General features: G+C 48.1%; 1 protein-coding gene and 1 long non-coding RNA gene across 2 annotated transcripts; one reads left to right on the top strand and one right to left on the bottom strand.

The window, feature by feature from the left end:
• Positions 1 to 458: 458 nt before the first annotated feature.
• Positions 459 to 20,027, top strand: LOC105708648 (uncharacterized). Its single transcript, XR_001105361.2, has 3 exons — positions 459 to 1,521; positions 1,695 to 1,877; positions 16,696 to 20,027. It is a non-coding gene; the product is annotated as an uncharacterized LOC105708648 (long non-coding RNA).
• On the bottom strand, positions 4,992 to 8,978 carry PLA2G2E (phospholipase A2 group IIE). The gene is made up of 4 exons (XM_012440254.3): positions 8,652 to 8,978; positions 7,792 to 7,930; positions 7,482 to 7,588; positions 4,992 to 5,617 (listed from the first exon to the last, which is right to left on the bottom strand). Exons 1-4 carry the CDS (start codon positions 8,689 to 8,691, stop codon positions 5,475 to 5,477), a joined length of 429 nt encoding a protein of 142 aa, XP_012295677.2. The 5' UTR covers positions 8,692 to 8,978; the 3' UTR covers positions 4,992 to 5,474.
• Positions 20,028 to 21,926: the final 1,899 nt, after the last annotated feature.

Consider the following 21,926-nt stretch of genomic DNA (forward strand, 5'->3'; position numbering starts at 1 on the left):
ATGCCCAGCTAATTTTTTGTATTTTTAGTAGAGACGGGGTTTCACCATGTTGACCAAGATGGTCTTGATCTCTTGACCTTGTGATCCACCCGCCTCGGCCTCCCAAAGTGCTGGGATTACAGTCATGAGCCACCGCGCCTGGCCAGGATGAGTCTTTAAGGACAGAGTTGTGTTCTTGAGTCAGGGACGGACAAGTGGCTGTGCCTTTGCCCCTTCTTGATAACTTCTCATGGTCACCTTCGAGAAAGCCTGGCTGAAAACCTGGGTGTTCAGAGTTGCATCAGCCGGACACCACCACAAGCTCCTGGCCTTTCCCTTCCTCCAGTGCACAGAAACAGAGTGTGTATGTCTTGAGATTGAGTTCATAAAAAGCCCGCTCCAGTGTGGTTTTGGCTGGACAGAAAGGTTTTTGCTGACAGAATGGGCACTCTCAGACCATTTAGATGCAGATTTAAAACTTCGTTGCAAAGGCTTGAGGCCAGTCTGTTGCTTCACAGATTCTGGCTTGGCAGAAGGAAACATTTCCTGCCGCCTTGGAGAAAACTTGTCTGAACCTCACTATGGTAGAAGGACTTGGGTATCCCAAGAGGATTGTTTCTATTCATTTTATTCATCCATCCAAATAGCCAAGAATCCATCTGACATCTAGTGAACCTCTGCACCATGTGGGTCCTTATTTCTGGGCACTGAAATAGTCATGGTTCCTGCCTTCAAAAAGCCTTCAGTCCAGGAATGAAAGTGAACATGTCACTGGCCCAGGAGAGAGCACATGCCATAAAGGAGGTACTGATGAGAGGGCTTTGAGTTCAGTGAAATCACGGAAGGCTTGGTGGAGGAAGTGATACTTGGACGAGGCATGAAAGGGGAGATGGGATGCAGAAATCGGGAGTGAAAGCATTTTGGACTGAACAGCCAGTGCAAGCAAAACCTAGGAGTGGGATGTGCCAGCTGTTTACAACTGAGCTTCTTATTGATGCACAATTAGTTTGGAGAAAGACTGGGAACTTCTTCAAACACCTCTCATGTGCCTTTTGCTACTGGAAGGCTAATGCTGTGCTTGCTGAATGAATTCTCAAGATCAGGCATGGGTGCAGTGGCTCACATATGTAATCCCTGAACTTCCGGAGGCTGGGGCAGGAGGCTTACTTACACGCAGTCTGGTCAATCTAGCGAGGTCCTGTCTCTGCAAGCACACACAAAATTACCGGGGTTTGGTGGCGGGTGCCTGTCGGTAGTCCCACCTACTCAGGAGGCTGAGGCAGGAGGATCGCTTGAGCTCAGGAGTTTCAGGCTGCAGTGAGCTGTATCATACCACCACACTCCAGCTTGGGCGACAGAGTGAGACCCGCTGTCTCAAAACCCCAAAATAACAAAGATCTTCCTGACTGCTTTTCAGTGTCTGGAGCTGGCCTGTGTGTGCATTCTGACCTGGGAATGTTAGAGGTAGCAGCCTGCCTGGAAAAATGCTGCACCATCTACCTCTGCCTCTGGGGGACATCAGCGCAGGATTCAGTTGAACAGGTACCTGTTTAGCATCTACTGTGTGACAGTTGCAATTGGAGAGCAAAAATACAGAGGGTGGCCAAGCACAGATGGAGCAGCTAGCATGCCCCAGGCATTTTGGATACTTTGTCTCGTTTGAACTTGAAAACCACCCTGTGAGGCTGATGGTTCTTCCCATCTTACACATGCAGGAATAAATAACTGGCCCAAGATCACAGCTTGGTAACAGAGACAGGATTCGAACCCAGAGCAGTCTGCCGCCACCACACAAGGACCCAAACAACAGGATAAGCAGTGCTAGGAAAAGTATAAACACAGCTTGGCAGTTCACGGAGAGTGGAATCTGCTGCAATTGAAACTGCATCATGGAAAAGGTGACATTTGGGGGTGAGCAGGGGGGCTTATGCCTGTAATCCCAAGTTTGGGAGGTTGAGGCAGGATTGCTTGAGGCCAGGACTTTGAGACCAGTCTGAGCAGTATGGCAAGACCCTCTCTCTACAAAAAAAAACAAAAACAAAGAAAAAAACCAGAATCGATGGCACACACCTGCCGTACCAGCTACTTGGGAAGTTAAGCTGGGAGGCTTGCTTGAGCCCAAGAGGTTAAGGCTGCAATGAGCTATGATGGTGCCACTGCACTCCAACCTGGGCAAGAGTGAGACCCTTGTCTCTAAAAGAAAAGGTGACAGTTGAGATTCACTTCATGGGATGAACCTCTTAGCAAGGGAGACTTTTAGGTTGAGGGAAGCTATTACACCAGGCTATAAAGGCAGGAAAGCAGAGGAGCTTACTAAATAGATATGGCTGCATAAAAGAGGCTGGAAAAGCAGATGATACTAAGCCTTGAATACCAAGGGCTGGTGGACAGTGGGGAGCCACTGATGGTTCTGGAGCAGAGGAGTGACACAATAAAATTCAGGCTCTGGGAAAATGAAGCTGGCATTGGTGGACGGGATGGAGATGCAATGAAGGATGGAGGGTTTAAGAACCATTAGTCCTGCTACTGTCTTCTTAGGGGTGTCACATTACTTGCTAGTGTAGAATAATTGCTGTTTTCTGTCTGCTGGTTGACTGTCTGATTCATGTCCATCCCCAGCATCCAGCAAAAAACCAGAAGCACAATTTGTATTAAACATATTGAAGGAAGAATGAACTTTAGTATTCAGTTCTCTGGTGGTGACGTTGCAAAGAACCCCAGTGAAGCAGACGAATGTCCATGAAATCCTAATCAGACTCGTCATTGAACTTGAGAATTTCACTGTGATTTCTGATCGCTTATTTAGCAAGTTATTTACTTTTGCATTTCATGTATAGCTTTTGTTAGGTGCTAAATAGGAACAAAAGCAAAACCAATCCAAATCCTGTCATCAAAATTGGAGAGGCAAACTATGAAACATTTAGGTGACAATGTCCCTTCCCAGCTTTGACACAGTCCCGTTGCCTAGTTCACTCACCCAGTGAATTAGCACACATAAAATACTTAACAACCGTGCCCGGCAAATGCTGAGTGAACAGCAAATGTTAGCTATTGTTATGACCATTCATTCATTCGTGGAACACGAGTGATTAAGTGCTAGCCATTATGTGTGCACTTTCTTACGTGCTAACTCAAACCTTGCCACAACCAACCTGCTGGTGAAATGTTCCATCTGACAAATGCAGAGACTGAGGCTGTGACCATTTATCAGCACTTAGATTTTAATGTGCACATGAATTATCGGCGGGGCTTGTTGACTTACAGACTCTGATTCGGCAGGTCTGGGGTCAGGTCCAAGATTCTGCATTTTGAACAGGATCCCTGGTGCTGCTGCTGCTGCCACTGCCCATGGACCACGCTGAGTAGCAAAGGTCTAAGCAGAGCCACTGCTGCTAAGTGGCAGGACAAAGCTTTTTCCTGGAACCTCTGACTTCAAGTTCAGGGTTCTCCTATCCTTTTTTCAGTCCCTTTTGCAAGTTTGCTGCTGGGAGTCAAGTGATTGTTCTCTAGATGCGCAGATATAGGCAAATGGGATTTAGACAGGTCCCTTGATGCAGTCATCAAACATTTATTGAGCCCTGGGAAAGCACAAGGTAAAAGCTGGGCTGTGGCCAAAGCTCACAGCCTGGTTTGGGTGTGTTTGAGTGGGTGGGGGTGGGCAGGGGTCCCAGCAGGCTGTGCTGGAGTCTTGCTCCTAGGTTTCAATGTTTGTTTCGTCGGAAAGTTACACAACTGTAAGATCATCAGTCCCATTGGTGCCTTAAATCCATCATGCCCTGGATGTCACCTCTCTCCAACCTGCCCGCATCAGCTCCTTCTCCCTGTGTTTCCTGTTTCTGCAGTGGTCATCACCCTCAGATGGTTGTATGGCCTTCTTTGGCATTTTCACAGCATATTTATTTAATGAAAATGTGAGGGGACCAATTTCACTAGCCCAGAAGCACGCTTTGCCCACCTGATGTAGGGAAATGGAGGTTTAAGCCAAGCGCAGATTTCTCCCTAGTGACCTGAATGAAATGGACACCAGAGGGCGCCTCAGGACCACTTTCCCTGTAAACGAGGTTTGCACTCCTCCCCCACACCAGTCGGTTTTGCTTTAAGACATGGTCTTCTGGTGATTCTTGGCCGAGGATTTGAGTCATTTACAGCGGCAAAGTGCACATGCCTGTCCTCCCTTTCTTCTCCTCCTTTCTTTTGCTAGCACAGAGCTTCTTCACCTTTTAAAGGTCACGGCGATACATCCCTTTGATTTTCTTTGCTCTCCTCCCTGCCCTGGAAGTCCTGAACGCTGTGTGCAGGCCCTGGGAAGGGTGAAGGGAGTGGACATTTGTTGAGTGTGAGCTTTGCCCTGTGCAGTGCATTGGCAGGTGCTTTGTGTCATTGAGCAGGCGAATCCCAGTCCCTTAAGAGTTCATCAGCATATAATAGATAATTCCATCTTTGGAAGTAACATCTGCTGAAATAGATTGCTTCCGGAATAGGCTACATTCCTCCTGGTGGGAATCCTGGGTGCACTACATTCTTCACGGCTTCAGAATCAGGAGTTTGGAGTCAGCCCTCGATGCTGAACTCTCCTCCTCCTCTTCCTGTGTCCTCACAGCTGAAATGCCCTGGACACGCTGGTCTTTCCAAGATGACAACCAGCAGGCCTGGCTAACACGGCCATACCAGAGCGTGGGTGGCTGAGGACAACTTCGTGAAGAAAGGAAGGGCCAGGGAGGGAGTGAGGACACCCCCTCAGGTAGAATGTCCCCTCTCTGGCCCCCAGGGGCCTGTCTATCAAAGAAGGGGCGTGGATAAGACGATCTTAAGCTGCTTCTCACTCTTAATCTTTGCGAGTTGGGGGGATTGAGGCCTGATGACACAGTGGGGACAATATTTTTAGGTTGGTATTTTTCATGCTTTTCACATTAAGCCATATGGCCAGAAATATTCCTTCCAGAGACTGCATTATCTTGAATAAGATTGTAGGATGTTAGAAAAAGAGTCACAGAAACGTAGTGTCATGGAAAATGAAGAGAATTTAATGCTGGAATTGCAGGCGGGGCCACCCGTGTCAGACTTGTTCCCACTGATTCCAGGGCTTAGCACATTGTTGGCACAAGGTAGGTGATAAGAGAAATAATGAATGAATGAAACTGTAGGGAATTAAATCCTAGAACGATGGATAGAATCTAAGAATCAAAGAATATTAGCATTATGGGAAAACATTATTCACTTATTCAGAAGAGGGAGCTGAGATCCCAGGAGTGGGTGACAGTCTCCTGGGTGCTGAAGGGCCCGTGGCTTCTGGGGCAGGGTTCTTTCTACAGAGGAGGGGTAGCCTGGGAGGCTAGTGATGGTCCAGGCCACATCTCTGAACTTTCAGGCAGGGATGGGTTTTCAGGAAAGGAATTTTCCAGAGGGAGGGCCTTTGACATCAATGTTCCCCAGGCCTGGGACTACAGCAGCTCGAGGTGGGACCTTGAGGGGCAGGGAGGAGGCCGAACACAGCCTTAGCAGGGTGGGGTGGGTCCGGTGCACAGCTTGTTGGGGTAATGGGCATATTTGCGGTTGTAGGTGCCCAGGTTGTCGCGAAAGCAGAGGGCAGCCCTCTTGTCACACTCGCAGGTCAGCCGCTGGCAGGCGGTCCTGCCGGCTGGATGGGACAAAGTGAGTCAGGGACCACAGAGGCTCAGGACACGAATGGGACAGCTCTTGGCTGCTTCTAGGTCCACGTTCTTGACCTGGACCACTCCATTCTGATGGAAGCCCAAGGTCCCGGGTTGCTTCAGGGATGGGTGACAAGAGACAAGGGCGAGGCACACTGTGGCTCAGGACGGGGGAGGCTGGGAGCTTGCCGTCGCTGTCCCTCCCTGCTCTCCCAAGCCCATGCTGACTGCTGTTAGCTCTCCCCTGCCTTAGGGACACCACTTGGTTCACTAACTCTCTCTGCCCCCAGCCAGGGGGATTTCTAGGCAACCCCTGCACCCCTGTGTGATGCGTTGCTGATGGCAGACTGTGGCCATCAAGCAGAGAGGACAGCTACGAAATGACAGCAACTCAATCTGATGGCTATGTGTGCCCCAGAGTGACGTGGGCCCAGGCCAGAGGCCATTGGAACCAAAGCTGGGGTCTGCTCAGGGCCCTCTCTCGTGCTCATCGGAGTGGAGAGAGCCCAGTTGTCTGCCCAGCCCAGCCTGGGAATCAGACTTCGGCCCTGACCTGCCCTCCCAAGAGCCGGCTGGCGTCAGCTCTGTAGGGGCCCAGAGGTTCCTCCTCTTTCCGCTGCAGCCGCCTCTGTCACCTCCGCCTACTGCGGCTCTGGCTCCTCTTCGTCCCCGTGACTGTATCTCACAGCTCAGGCCAGGTGCCTCGTTTCCCCGCTCGAAGGTTGGCCTTTGCCTCCCACCAGGGCTCTGCCCACGCCTGCTGTGTCAGCAACACTCAGGGCTGGAAGGGGCTTAACGCCGAGTGGGTCAACCTTGAGCGGGTCAACCTCTTTTAGGGGGTTCTTTCTAGGAGCTGGACTGAGCTGCGGAAGTGGGTATGATCCTCTTCGTTTTATAGATGAGGAAACAGAGGCTTTCTAGGGATTACATCACTTGTCCAAAGTCACAGGCTGGTGGAAGGCGAAGCCCTGGGTAGAATCCAGAGCCTATCTCCACCCACCTGCTTCCTCCTCTAACTCATCCTCTCAGCCTAACCTGGCAGGTGGCTGCTCCTGCCTCGCATGGACTCCCAGCAACAGGGAGCTCACGACCTAGCACATCGCCCTGCCGAGGGAACGGCTGCAGAAGAAACGGAGCCAGCTCTGCTGCTGTGGTCCTGGTCAGCTCTGCCCCGCCGCCAGGACAGACTTGAGAGACCTGAGTCTTCTCCTGTGACTGCCCGAACCCTTCCGCGCTGCACCACCCGCCCACCAGGCCCTGCCCTTCTCCCAGGCCGCTCCTGGCTTTGAGGCAGGGGGAAGGCTTGGCTCTCTCAACAGGGGTCCCTCCACACTCTCACTTGGTTTGGGCTCCTTCCCTGGGCCCAGGACCAAAGGAAAGCTAACTGGTCCAAGTGGGCATTGGACATGGCAAAGTTGAGCAGATAGGACCAGGCTGCCAGTCCCAGTGAGGAGTCAGCCTTTGGAAACCGCGTCTGCTGTCCCCAGTCAAAGCCCCAGCTCGCTCTGTCCTAGGGACTTCACCTTTAGCTCCTTCTGAGGCCCTGCGGGGCCCTGGCTAGGCTCAGCCCCCTCTGCTTCTCTTTCCAGAGGCCAGAGCTGGAAGTGCCTATGGGTAGGGAGATGCCTGGGCCTGAGGGCTGCACCGATGGACCACCGGCTTCTCTGGCCTGGATACCCGGTGAACATGTGGGTCTCCACTGTTACATGGTGACCAGAAACCCCACGCCTCCAGCCCGGGGTCTGGGTCTGATAAGGCCCAAGGTCACCATCAGGAGGGGCTTCCTGCCTTCAGCTGCCTCTGCCCACCTCACCACAGGGTGTCTGGGTCACTTCAGGGCGGTCCACTTACCGCAGAAAATGCCACGTGTGCTGGCAGAGAAAAGATACTTTTCCAGTTTGGGCTCACAGCCCAGCTTCTCCAGACGCCCGTAGCAGCAGTCGTGGGCATGGCAGCACCTGTAAGGGTCATGGTTGACCTGGAAGGACCTATGAGCCAGGCTGGGCTGGATCAGGGGCTGCCCGGGGGCCCCAAGCCCAAAGCAGCCCAGAGGAGAGGTCAGCCTGCATTTCCCAGGTGCCTCCCAGGTCCCCCCTTCTCTCAGGATGCTCCTTCAGCTCCTCCATCCCCAGGGAGGCCCCCCTACAGTCCACTTCCTCACCAGTCAGTCTGGTCCACCGGCCAGTGGGAGCCGCCGATGCCACAGTAACAGCCATAGTCATTGTACTGCAGGGCAGACTTTCCTGTCATCTTCTCGATCATCACCCCGAACTGGACCAGGTTCCCGGTGGCCACGGCCACTGTGGAGAGGGAGGGCCCCACCCTCTGCAGCCAACTTTCCCTGATGTCCCCTCAAATCCGATCGCAGGCATTTCTCCAGTTGTGCAGTTAAGCTGACTTCCCCAAAGCCCCCCACTCTCGACAACAACCGTGGTAATAAGTAATAATATTGCCAGTGACATCCTTTGCACCTCCCCTAGTCCTCAGCTCCAGTGTGTTGGCCCCTCCAATGTCCCCTCCCACTCTCCTCCTCTCTCTACTACGGTGTCACTCGTTCACCCCTTCCAGGGGCTCCCCACCAGCCACAAGTCCTCCCCAGGTGTTGGCCCTTATCTCACCCAGGAACACTCTGTCCCCCCAGGTCTCATCAGATGGCACTGGACGTGTCTCCTGACCACCGCAACTGACCTCCCCGAATTCCTCCCTATGCTCCCGACTTAGCTGTGGGGCTGAATCCTGCCCACCTTGGCAGGTTGGAGCCAAAAATGGAAGCTGTCCAGGACATGCCAGCTCCTGGCCCATGCCCCTCACCTCTCCCAGGCTGCATTCTCCTCCCTTCTGCTCCTGCCACCGCTGGCTCAGGCAAAGCTGGCCTCAGGGTCACCCTGGTGGCAGGAAGGGGGCAGCCTCCAGTGCTTGGCATCCACCATGCCCTCGGTAGGGCCAGGCTCAGGGGCATCCAAGGAGCTTGGGGTTGCCAGATGGGGCAGGAGAAGGCTGAAGGTCATGAAGGTCACTTACCCAGGAGGCAAAGGAACATCAGCACGTGGGGAGGTTTCATCCCAGGCTGGCAGGGAAGGGAGGTGAGGGGCTGAGGAGCACACGAGGCAGCAGAAGACTGTAGCAGGGGCAACTCTGATCACAGGACGCCTCCCAATTAGTTAAATACCCAGGTCCCGTCCACTCCCTGTGATTAACCCCTCAGTGCCAGTGATGCAATGATTCTTTCAGGTCTGACACTTTGGCCAAGTCCCTGGGGAGGGGCCAGCTGGGGCCTGTGGGCTCTGCTTCCAGGCAGTGTGGGGGGTGGCAGGCAATCTCATGGCTTTTTCTTCTCACACCCTTTCCATCGCCCACCCTTTCCAAAAAATCATCCATTGACCGAGCTGTGAGGTGCCAGCTGTGCCGGGTGATTGTCATTCTTGGTGTCTTTTTCTCATTCCCACTTGACTGAGGCCCAGAAAGGTGAGAAAGTTCAGTCCTCACAGCCTGGAAGTGCCCAGGGCCAAGTCCATCCTGTTTCTGAGTTTCCACCCAGGCAGAACCGCCCTCCTGCTCTGGTCTGCGACTGGGATCACTGACTGTCCACTTGTCACCGTTCCAGGCCGGGGAGTCACTGGGTCTGTGGCCTTGGAGTCCTGGTTCTACAGCATAGTAGGTGGCCTTGGGCAGGTCCTTTCCCTGGCTTGGAACCTCGGTTTTCCTGCCTATATTGCAGGAATAGAAGGCATCCCCCTTGCCTCCTGCACAGGAGGATGGAAAACTCAGACGCAACCAAGCCGCCGGCCCAGTACTTGCTGTGCACCAGGCCCCTTTCAAGCAGGACCATAGCCCCATCCTGTGGGCGCTGCAGTCATCCCCATCTTACAGAGGAGGAAACTGAGGCACATGCATACGTGGTGAGCGAGATTTTAAACCCAGGCAACCCAAAGGGCTTAACCTGGGCCAACTTACCCAGCACGAAGTGGAGGCGGGGCCTAGCACCCATGCTACTTTTAGCAGCCCCAACAGAATGCTTTAGTTTCTTATCAAGGTAGGAGAAAAACGAGTACCATCCAGCCTGGATTATATTTGTCTTCAAACCAACACAGTCATAACATTTAATTTTTAATGTTTTTATATGGAGGAAGTGTCCATGCAGGCCAATGTGCTTAGGGCCTGTGACAGCGGTTGTGCCGCAGCCCTGGTGTAGTCAGCGGGCTCCAGGCATCAGGAGCTGGTCTGGGGCCCAGGGCCAGCCTCCCTTCCAGGGGAGGAGACTAAACCCACCGAGTCTGGGTCTCACCCTACAGGCTGGAAGGAATCCTGACACAAATTCCCGGACCCCAGCCAGCTGGAGGATAGAGGCCCGGGGAGGTTTCGCCTTGGAGTAAGGAGAGGAGGGCTGACTGGGAGGGATCCCAAAACCGTGATTTGTGACAAAAGGTTTCTTTCTTTCTCTTTTTTTCTAGAGATGGAGTTTCACTCTTGTTGCCCAGGCTGGAGTGCAATGGCATGATCTTGGCTCACTGCAACCTCCGCCTCCCAGGTTCAAGCAATTCTCCTGCCTCAGCCTCCCCAGTAGCTGGTATTACAGGCATGCACCACCATGCCTGGCTAATTTTTTTTTTTTTTGTATTTTTAGTGGGGACGGGGTTTCTCCATGTTGGTCAAGCTGGTCTCATAACTCCTGACCTCAGGTGATCCACCCCACTCGGCCTCCCAAAGTGCTGGGATTACAGATGTGAGCCACCACATCTGGCAGATAAAAGGTTTTTAACACAAAAGTAAAACCCAGGAGGCTGGGTGCCGTGGCTCATGCCTGCAATCCCAGCATTTTGGGGGGATGAGGCAGGTGGATCACTTGAGGTTGGGAGGTCGAGACCAGCCTGGCTAACATGTTGAAACCCTGTCTCTACTGAAAATACAAAAATTAGCCAGGCATGGTGGTGCATGCCTATAATCCCAGCTACTCAGGAGGCTGAGGCAGGAGAGTTGCTTGAACCCGGGAGGCAGAGGTTTTAGTGAGCCAAGATCACGCCACTGCACTCCAGCCTGGGTGACAGAGTGAGACCCAGTCTCAAAAAAAAAAAAACAAAAAAACAAAAAAACGGAGTAAAGCTCAGGAAACCCTTGTCTCCTGCCCCTTCCATTCATTTCCTGTTCATAACTCCTCCTGGGACTCCTTTCATGCTGGGCTCTTCTCACCCTGCTTCAGAGGCTTGCGGGGAGAAGGGGTCAGAGAGGTGAGTCCACCTGCTCAGGATCACCTAGCAGCTGTGAGTCATAGTCTCCTGAGAAGGGAGACCTTTGTTCACCATTTCCTTTTGATCTCCTGGCAGCTCCTGGCTCTCCTGGCCTGGCTTACAAGAGCCCAAACAGTGAATCACTGAGGAGTTACCGTCTAAACAACTGAAAATTAGCGTCGATTCCCTGGGAGGTTTGGCCCACAGCCATTCCTGCGGTGGCATAAGGGGTGTTTCCCAGGAAGGGCCAGGTTTTTGAGACGATCCCTTTTGTGACCCATTTTGAATCTTGGCCTGGCCAGGAATGGGCTTCTGCAAGTTCCTGCAGGTCTATGCCTGTAGCAGAAAAGTGAAGACAGTAGGGCCAGAGCCAAGCAGAAAAAGCCAGGCAGGCTTCCGGGCGGAGGTGTTCTCTGTTGAGGTTTGAAGCTGGAGTGTTGGTAGGACTTGGACTTGGAGGACAGTTCAGACATTTGGGAAAGGTAATTGATTTTATGGTCTCCACCCATTGGCACAATGCTGTAGAAAGCATCAGCAAGACCAGGCTTGAGTGACGGCTCCTGCACTTAGGACTGTGTGAGCTTGGCCAGTCCCATCACTTCTCTGAGCCCAGCTTCATCATCCATAAAATGGAGATAACCAGACTGTCCTTTCAAGGTCGCAGACCAGAAGAAAAGGAAATGAAATGTGTAAAGGCTTTGCAGGAGGCCTTGCCCGGGAACCAGAAATATCGGGTCCCTCCTTTTCGCCTTTCCCTGGCCACAGAGGAAGCAGATGCTGTCCCAAGAGCTCAAGGCACTTAATCCCACTGTGGTATAGCATGCGGCTGGACCAGGGCTCCCAGCACTTTGAAGGGATTACTGTCCCTACATGACAGGTTTTATTCACGATGGAGGGTTGTTAGGGTGGAGGTAAGTGGAGGAAACAGGGCCAGCCTTTCAGCGATATCTTTTTCCTCTTGGTATAAACTTGTCCCTTTTAGCTTAGACGTCACCATCACCATTATCATCATCATCCCCAATATTATCTTTATCACCATCAATATCACTAATATGGGTTGGATCTCTGTCCCTACCCAAATCTCACACTGAAATGTAATCCCCAATGCTGGAGGTGGGGTCAAATGGGAGGTGATTGGATCACAGGGCTGTTTCTAATGGTTTAGTACCGTTCCTCTAGTGCTGTTCTCCTGACAGAGGTCTCATGAGATCTGGTTGTTTAAAAGTGTATAGCACCTTCCCTCTCCCTCTATTCCTCCTGCTCCAGCCATGTAAGGCGTGACTGCTTTCCCTTCACCTTCCACCATGATTGTAAGTTTCCTGAAGCCGCCTGAGAAGCAGAAGCCACTATACTTCTTGTACAGCCTACAGAACCTCTTTTCTTTATAAATTACTCAGTCTCAGGTATTCCTTTATAACAATGTGAGAATGGACTAATAAAATCATCAACGTCACTATCATCATTATCATCACCATCACCATCACTATCACCATCACCATCACCATCATCATCACCATCAGCATAATCATCACCATTAACATCACCATCATCACCATCACCATAATAATCACCATTAACATCACCATCATTGCCATCTCCATCAGCATCATAATCACCATTAACATTGCCAGCATCATCATCACCATCACCATCATCATCACCATCACCATAATCATCACCATTAACATCACCATCACCATCATTACCATCACCATCACCATCTTCACCATCACCATCACCATCATCATCTTCACCATCATCATCATCATCATTATCACTATCACCATCATCATCACCATCACCATAATCATCACCATTAACATCACCATCATCATCATCACCATCACCATAATCATCACCATTAACATCACCATCATTGCCATCTCCATCAGCATCATAATCACCATTAACATTGCCAACATCATCATCACCATCACCATCATCATCACCATCTCCATCATCATCATCACCATCACCATTACCATCTTCACCATCACCATCACCATCATCATCTTCACCATCACCACCATCATCATTATCACCATCACCATCATCATCATCACCATCAAATTACCATCATCATACTCACCGTTACTATCACTGTCATCACCATCACAATCATCACCACTAACACCACCACCAACATCATCATCACCACCACCACCATCATCATCATTACCCTAACAAGAAAAATGGCGGAACAAATGAGTCCCATTTGCTAATGCCCTATACATGGTGGCACTGTGCTGAGGGCCCTTATCTGCTACATCTCATCACTTGTCACAGACTTGTATTGCTTCCCTCAGACCTTTAGGGATTTCTAAGCAAAATGGGATAAACTTATTCCTGGAAGGATTAATTGCTTCTTCAGTCAATAAACTATATTGAGGACTTACTACATGCTGGGATTCCATCAGAGAGCAAAACTAGATGTGGTTCCTGCCCTCATGGAGCTTACAGTCCAGTGGGGAGACAGATATTACTCATTACATACTGAATGAACACTTACAAATAGAGATAAGTAGCTTGACAGAAAGTTCCATGGGGCTATGAGAATTTTGTGGGGCTGTCTTATTTGGGTAGGGGGTCAGTGAGGGCTTCTCTGTGGAAGAAATGATTGAGTAGGGATCTCAAAAAGTTCTCTGGGTGGAGAAAGATGTCACCTCTGAAGGTGGGGAGTAACAAAATCATATTACAAAGAAGTCTACATGCTGGGAAGGGAGGCATTTGTGGCCATTAAACAATTTGTCACAGACTGATGGAAAAAGCACCATTCTCAAGGATAGCTTCAAAATGACTTATACCAGGCATTAGCAAACTTCTGTTAATGGCCATATAATACCTATTTTAAGCCTTTATGGGCCATGTGGTCTGTTGCACTACTCAACTCTGTCCTTGTAGCTCAAGAGCAGCCATAGACAACAGGCAATCAAAAGGGCATGACCATGTATCAATAAAACTTTATTCATCATAAAAACAGGTGGTAGGCTGGATTTGGCCCATGGGCCATAGTTTGCCAATCCCTGACTTACACACACATTGATGATTACCCTGGAAGCATCTTGAGGGCAGGAACAACGTTTCTTAGAGATTTTATAGAGATTCATGTTCCTGCTTTTAGACATGATAAGTTCCTGGAACCCATGTTGTTTCAGCATATTCATTCATTCAGTAAATATTGAGCACTTACCATGTGAGGTGCTATTCTAGGCACAGGGCAAGGAAGACAGATAGTTCACTTGCTTTCTCAGAGCTTACATTCCACTGGTTGTAAGGAACAGAAAAAAAAATGGCTTAAACCATACAGGGAGTTTTGGCTCAAGTAACTGAAGAGTTCATAGGTAGGTCAGCCTTCAGGTTAGGTTTGATCAGGACTCAGGTTCAGTTTCTCTGTGATTTTCCACTTGCTTCTGCTTCCCTCTACATATTGGATTTGTCCCCTTTATTCTGAGTTTTATTTTGCCCACAGTAGTGATATGAGCACCAGCCAGTGGCTTCCTGGGGCTACCTGCTTCCTTGTTCTCATTCAAGAGAGAGGCCTCTCCCTTAACCATCAGCAAGAGCCCTATGGGCTCACCTTAGGTCCTTTGCTGACTGACTCAACTCTTGTGCTTGGGAAAGTAGAAAGTGTTAGTTGGCTTAGATTTGGATTACCAGGGCCAGTGACCCCTGATGGCTTACACCCACCAGAGCCCACTTCCTGGGATTAGACCTGGAGCCAGTCCCATTTCCTTCTGCAACTATGAGTGGAGGACAGAATGTATGTTAAAGAGGCCATCACAGTGAACAGGAGCCATCGCTAAGCAAAAGTCACAATCTATCTTCCTCTCACTCCATAGGAATCAACGCATGAGGGGTCAAAGCCACAAGCAGTGAAGTACAGAGGGTTATTAGGTGGCATCAGAGGTGCAGGGCAGTGAGACATGAATTCATAGTGGGAACTGGCTTCTGTGTATAGGCCTTGGGTTTATTAAGCCTGAAGAGGACTCAGAGATTATGTCATCCAAACCTCTCATAGTATATAAGGGGAAACTGAGGCCTAGAGAGGAGCAGGGGTTTGCTGAAAGTCACTCAAAGAGTTAGTGGCCAAATGGGAGGTAAAATCTGGGTCTCTTGCCTTTCTGCTTCTTAGTTTCTCCTTCACATTGATCACAAGCCCTGCAATGAGCAGGCACTCAGTAAAGATGTTGATTTGCTTTGCTTCCAATTATGGCAAATATACGCATAGGGAGGGGTATATTCATAGTAGATGTATCCCGAGACATTCACGAATCTCCAAATTTACGATCAGCCAATACCAGGAGGTAACAGGCTACATATTAACATACCATGATAACGTGCATGGACTTTGGACAAACACACCTGAGTTCAAGTCCCATTTCTGCCACTGAGAAGTTCTATGACCTTGAACAAGTTACTCAGCCCCCTCTGAGATCGCTGCACACTCAGGACCTTCCCATTGTACATACATGAGGTATAACTGAAAACCATTAAGTCACCCCTCATACTGAATAACTGCCCAAGCAAAAGGCAGGGAGAGAAGAAAGAGCCACATTGCAGTACAGACGCTGGGGACTGGCTCGGTGGGTTGCCCAGCACAGCATATGACACATGGTAGTTTTACACACCAGCCTTCTTCTAAATCCTCATCTGCACCTGTTCCGTTCTGGACAGGAACAGTTCCCTGGAATGCTGTGGCTCACACTATACTCTCTACCCAGGTAACTCCTTCCTGTCTCAGCACTGACGTCACTTCATCAAAGAAGCCATATTAGTTAAGATAATGCTAGTGGCTGCAACAAACAACTCCCCAAGTTTCAGTGACTTAACGCCGGCTTATTTCTCTTTCATGTAACAGGAAAATGCAGATTGGCAAGGGTTGAAGTGGGGGCATGGAGTGGGGCACTCTGCCCATGCCACCTTTCAGGGATCCAGGTTGATGAAGGCTTTTCCATCTTTACATGTGAATTTCAAAGTCACCCTGAGCACTGACATCAGCCAGCAGACAGGGAAGAGAGAAGGTGGGGAAAAAAAAAATCCGCTTCTGATTTATTTATTTATTTAAACTTTTAAGTTCAGGGGTACAAGTTTTGTTATATAGGTCAACTCATGTCATGGGGCTTTGTTGTGCAGGTTATTTCATCACCCAAGTATTAAGCCTCCTACCCATTAGTGATCTTTCCTGATCCTCTCCCTTCCCCCATCCTCCACCCTTTGGTAGGCCCCAGTGTCTGTTGTTCCTCTCTTTGTGTCCACATGTTCTCATCATTTAGCTCCCACTTATAAAGTGAGAACATGTGGTTTTTGGTTTTCTGTTTCTGTGTTAGTTTGCTAAGGATAATGGCCTCCAACTGCATCCACGTTCCTGCAAAAGACACGATCTCATTCCTTTGTATGGCTGTATAGTATTTCAAGGTATGTACATACCACATTTTCTTTATCCAGTCTACCACTGATAGGCATTTAGGTTGATTCCACGTCTTTGCTATTGTGAACAGTGCTGCAACGAACATATGCGAGAAACACCCACTTCTTAACCGTTTTAGCCTAGAAGCCATAGCCATCACTTCTGTTCACATTCTACTGGTGAGAAGACATCACATGACCTCACTCAGATGCAGAGGACACTGGGAAATGTAGTTGCTGTCCAAGCAGTTGTGTTTATTCCAGTAATAATCTCTCAATGACCAAGGAAGGAGAGCCAGAATCTTTGTTGTCTCTGCCCCAGAAATCTATTTCATGTTTTTAAGGCATTTGCACTTTTCTCTCATAGCACTCATCATAGTTTATTTAGCACTGAAAAAAATTTGATGAGTGTTTGATTCTCTCTTCATTTGCAGATGCTGAGCTCCATGAGAGTAAGAGACTCATCATTATATCCTCCGTGCTTCACACAGAATAAGTGATCAACAAATGTGTGCTGAATGAAGGAAGATGCATATTTATTATGACTTTTTATATGACAATATATATTTACATATTGGTGCTTTCCATTGCAAGTTAAAAAAGAACTGATTTTCCTAAGTTAAATAATAAAATAGCTTATTGGCTCGAGTCAGCGAGGATTCCAGAGGTCTGGGAGCCTTCAGGTGTGGTTGGATCATGGCTCTGGCTCTGTTTCCTTTGCAGTGCTTTCTATCCTGCTCTGTCCCACTGTCATCTTTGTTCTGAAGTCAGTTCTGTCATGCTTGGAAGATGACTGCATGTGTCACCATGACCTCCTACTTCCTCATGGAGAGAACAGAGGCGGCACAACTTCCCGAAGTCATGAATAAAAGTCTTCAGCTTTGTTCTGATTAAACTAGTCCAATCTTTGTTGCAAAGGAGATCATATGGAAGCTGATTTAACTTATCCTTTGGGGCCCACCATTGGGTCTGAGGGAGGGGAAATATTTCACCCAACTGCACAATTGCTGTGCAATATGGAAGGAGTGACTCCCCGAATAAAAATATGGATTCCGGAAGGAAGGTGTTAAGAGGCAAATGGATGCTGCCGAAACCATCAGAGCTTGTCCCTCTCACTACTGTGTTTCCAGAAACAAGGACATTTCTAGAACCATTTATATTAAATCCAGAAATGCCTATTACATTGGAAGTGGGTTGAGAAGAAAGGCTTACTGTTTTGATGTTGAGGAGAAAAACCAAATCCAAACCAATTTAATAAAATTGTGGAGCTGAAACTACTCTCAGAGAAAAATCCAGAAGAACCTCAGCTGGATTTGGGCAATTCTGGAGATATTTGCTCTAGGCCCCAGAGTCTTAATCTTGGGCTATGAATTTTGTTGTCGTAAGTTTCCAGAAGATACATCATGATATCCAGGAGAGCATACCAAGGCCCAGGGTGTTGTCCTATCAACCAGAACACAAAACAGACAATAGAAGTCCCTTAAACAAAGAGAAATGACAACCAAAGGAAGAAAAACCAGCAAGATAAGATGCAAAAACAAAGAGCACGTCTCAAAGACAAAGCAAACCAGACCTGGTCCTCCTGGCAAATCTTGCAACACATAATAGAGACACTGCCAGAAGTCAGAAAGAAACTGCCAGAACAGAAGCAACCACCCCAGTGTTGCCTGGAGATTTTCAAGATAGGTACAAAATGATTACCAAGTCCTTATAAAGAGAGAAAAGAATCCAACACATTCTATTTAGCAAACATTTACTTTTCTAACACTCTACTGATTGAAAAGATGACAAGACTAAGTGCTGATCCCAGTGTATACAGATAAGCAAATGTGTGAGCATCTGTAACAGAGGTGTGGGCATCACAGAGGAGGGGACAATTAATTCTGCCTGCAGGCTTTCAAGGAGAGCTGCAGAAATGAGCTGTCACCTGAGCTGACCCTTGAAGGATGAACAGGGTTCAGCTGATGGTCAAGGAGGAGACGCAGTAGGAGCTGTGGGTACAGAGGCCTCACAAACTCAGAAGCCCCACAAACTCAGAAGCCCTGTGGACATCTTTGCATTTCTCTGCTCAGCATTCCTTCTCCCTTTCTTTGATGACATCATCCCACTTTTCCTTTGGGAAAACCCCTCTCTCATTCTATGCGGTCCTGTTGGAACTGTCTGTCACAATGAGGCTCCACTCCCACAGGCAGGAACATGACTCAAGCCAGCCAATCAGCCTTTCTGCTGGGACTCTGCATCTTTAGCAGAGTGATACACTAGCCTAATGCCTTTGGAGCAGAGCCATTCTGCCCTTAGTGTCCTCAAGAGACTATCTGTGAGGTCATGCTACTGATACTCCCTGGGTTCTGTCCTTCCCAAGGCCTAGTGGATCAGCTTTTCCTTCTATTTCATGAATCATCCAGCCTTTTTTTTGGCTTTAGTTAGCCAGAATAAGTTGCTATAGATTGCAACCAAAGAACTTTAATTGATATGGAAATCAGTACCAGGATGAGGGTTGCAGACAATAGCCCCTGTGAGAAACAGGGAATCCGGCAGAGAGGAGACTGTGATTGAGTGCACTAACTGCCCATGATACCCACAGTCACTAAACAGCCACCTGCTCACCATGGGCGAAGCTTGGGGGACTGGGTGGTTGCTAACATACAACAATGGGGAGGCCACATGATGGGATGGTTGCCTTGGCAACGTGAGTTTAATTAAAGAGGGAAATACTTGTCATCCCTGGCACCACCCGATACATCATGGATAACATTTCTTTGTTTATTTCTTCTGTTTCCCTCTGAGTCCCCCAGTGCCTAGAATGATGCCTGGCACAGAGGAGGCACCTAAGCATTTGGTGAACAAATGTATGTGTGAATAAACAGCAAGCTCAAGCTTAGGATTGCCAGAAGACAAAACACAATATTTATCCCAGAAAGAATGGAAGGAATTTGCTGATTTACATTCTCAAAAATCAGGGGAGAAGTTGTGGTAATAGATACCGAGCCTTCCTAATGAAGAATAAAATTTTGGCTCAGGTTGAATTTATTGCTGTGAGTGCCCTGATCTGAGAGTCTGCAATTCAGTGTGCTGATTTGGACAGCCCCTGTGAGCCTAATGCTGCCTAGGTTGGTGAATTCAAGTGCTGGTTCACATCACATGATGCGGAAAGCCAGCCTCTATTATCAGAACAATGACAATAATGTGAAGGGAGGAATGAAACATTTAGGAGACATGAACTCCAGAGGGTATTTTTCCCGTGCATCCTGCCTCCTGTTCATCCTCTCACTATACCCCTAAAACAGTCCAGATTCCACTCCTGTCCTCCCTGCTTTGAGAACCAGGTTGAAGAGGGGAGCATAAGAATGTTTTAAAAAGCTTATTCCTGGTTTCTCTTTCTTGGCCAGGGATGACAGTGGGAAGGGTTGCAGCTGAAATTCTTTCAGTAGGGTTGAGGGATGCCCAGGTTGGTATAGCCAGGAGGCAGTAATCACAGGGGCAAAATGGGCGTGGTCTTTGTGGATGAGGTCATCAAATCTTGGAGCATGGGCTGAGCCAAGTGGGAGTCCCCAGAAATGAAATGGGCAGGCAACCCACTAAAGTCTTATTTGATTTGGAGGTCAATGACATGAATATACAGGACCTCATCTTCAGTAAAGTTCCTGGAGTTCCTTAGAGTCCATCCAATAGGCTGCGCTCTGTCTGGATATCCCCTCCAAATTAAAAGGTAAGACTCACATTGGCATTAGATTTCTATCAGGTACAGCTGCCATTGATTTCTTTAATCCTGAAACTTCTTTGTGGGTTAGATCCAATGTTCTTTGAACTCAATATCTTCATCTTAGCTTACCTTCTTATGTTAATAAACTGCATTGTCAGGTCATTTTCTATGAAAAAGAAGCAATGTTCTAACTTCACTGTCCAAAAATATCTTGATTGCATCATATTTTCACTGGATATATACTTCTTAGACCAGGACTTGGCAAACTATGGCCCATGGACCAAAGTCAGCCTGTCTGTTTTTGTAAATAAAGTTTTATTGGAACATATCCATGAACATTCATGTTCATAAGGTCTATGGCTGCTGTTGTACTGTTTTGGCAAAGTGAAGTAGTTATGATGGAGGCCTTTTCCAGAAGAAGTTTGCTGACCTCTGCTTTAGACTAACAGTAGTTTCTCTTAGGACTCGCAATGTATTCCTCTGTTGCCTTCTGTCAGTTGGTGCTGATGACAAGGAGTCTGGTGCCAATCTGATTCTTATTCCTTTGTAGATATCGTGTTTATTTCCCCGTCTATTTCTGGAAACTTATAGGGTCCTTTCTTCATCTTTAGTTTAGTTTTCTAACATTAATGTGACTAGGCATGAACTTTTTTCCCCTTCTATTTTTCCGGGGACTTAGTGGGGCTGTTGGATCTGAGGACTTATTCTTCAGCTCTGGGAAATTCTCATGTTTCTTTGAGATTTTTTTTTTTTTTGTATTTTTTTTTTGCTTTTTGGATTTCCTATCGGTTAACTGTTGGACTTCTTGCTCCTCTAAATCTCTTTTTTATTTTTTCTTTTATAGTCTTTTTCTTCTACTTTCTGAGATTTTCATGACTTTATCTTTCAACTTTTCCTTGATATTTTTAAAATTTCCCCAATCATATATATTTTTAGTTTTGAAGAGCTTTTTTGTTATTTTTAATTTATTTATTTATTTTGAGATGGAGTTTCACCCTTGTTGCCCAGGCTGGAGTGCAATGGCATGATCTTGGCTCACTGCAACTTCTGTCTCCCAGGTTCAAGTGATCTCCTGCCTCAGCCTCCCAAGTAGCTGGGATTACAGGCATGTGCCATCATGCCTGGCTACTTTTGTGTTTTTAGTAAAGACGGAGTTTCACTATGTTGGTCAGGCTGGTCTTAAACTCTTGACCTCAAGTGATCCACCTGCCTTGGCCTCCCAAAGTGCCGCACCCAGCCCCAATTATTGTTTTGACATAACTTCTTCTAGTCATTCTTTAGATGTGATATTTTCTTGAATCTTTCTGAGGGTTGCAATGAGAGATTTTTTTAAAAGTATCTACTCTCTGAACTTTTTTATTTATTTCTTCTGGGTCATTCCCCAACTCCCTTATTTGATAATGTGGGCCTTCTTCGTTTGCAGTGTTTCTCCCCATTTCTGATGGTACTTGATAGTCCATTCGTATTTATAAACAAGACAATAAACATCTCAATACATGTAGGTGGGGCTTGCTACCCAGTGAGTTCTGTTTTATAGTGAACGTATGCTGGGGGAGATCTTTTATCTTGTGCATTAAAGTCCACGCTAGTTGCTCTAATTATTCCCTGTTTGTTGAAATACTTTAGAGAATTGGGCAGAGATAACACGGGGAGAAATAGCAGATATAGGTGACGGGGGGGGGGGGGATGGAGGTAGCAAACCACCTTACCACGTATGTACCTATGCAACAATCCTGCATGATCTGCACATGTACCCCAGAACCTAAAGTACAATAAAAAAATACTTTAGAGAAAAACCCTCTTATTTTTCACCAGGAGGGTAGCGGTGGTGGTATAGCCAAGGGTGGGGAGATTGGATGCCCAGGCTCTATACATTCTGTGTGTGTGTGTGTGTGTGTGTGTGTGTGTGTGTGTGTGTGAAAGAGAAAGAGAGAGACAGAGAGAGAGAGAGAGAGTGGGAGG

This window comes from Aotus nancymaae, unplaced genomic scaffold (assembly GCF_030222135.1).
Source record: "Aotus nancymaae isolate 86718 unplaced genomic scaffold, 86718_ANA_hifiasm-v0.15.2.pri h1tg000053l, whole genome shotgun sequence".
Lineage (NCBI taxonomy): Eukaryota > Metazoa > Chordata > Mammalia > Primates > Aotidae > Aotus > Aotus nancymaae.

Bases quoted from the DNA above. Each gene is read 5' to 3' on its own strand.
- PLA2G2E (XM_012440254.3), bottom strand. From the start codon at position 8,691: ATGAAACCTCCCCACGTGCTGATGTTCCTTTGCCTCCTGG. The intron at 7,931-8,651 runs GTAAGTGACCTT...CCCTCTCCACAG, and splicing joins GATGTTCCTTTGCCTCCTGG to TGGCCGTGGCCACCGGGAAC. The intron at 5,618-7,481 runs GTAAGTGGACCG...TGTCCCATCCAG, and splicing joins CACACGTGGCATTTTCTGCG to CCGGCAGGACCGCCTGCCAG.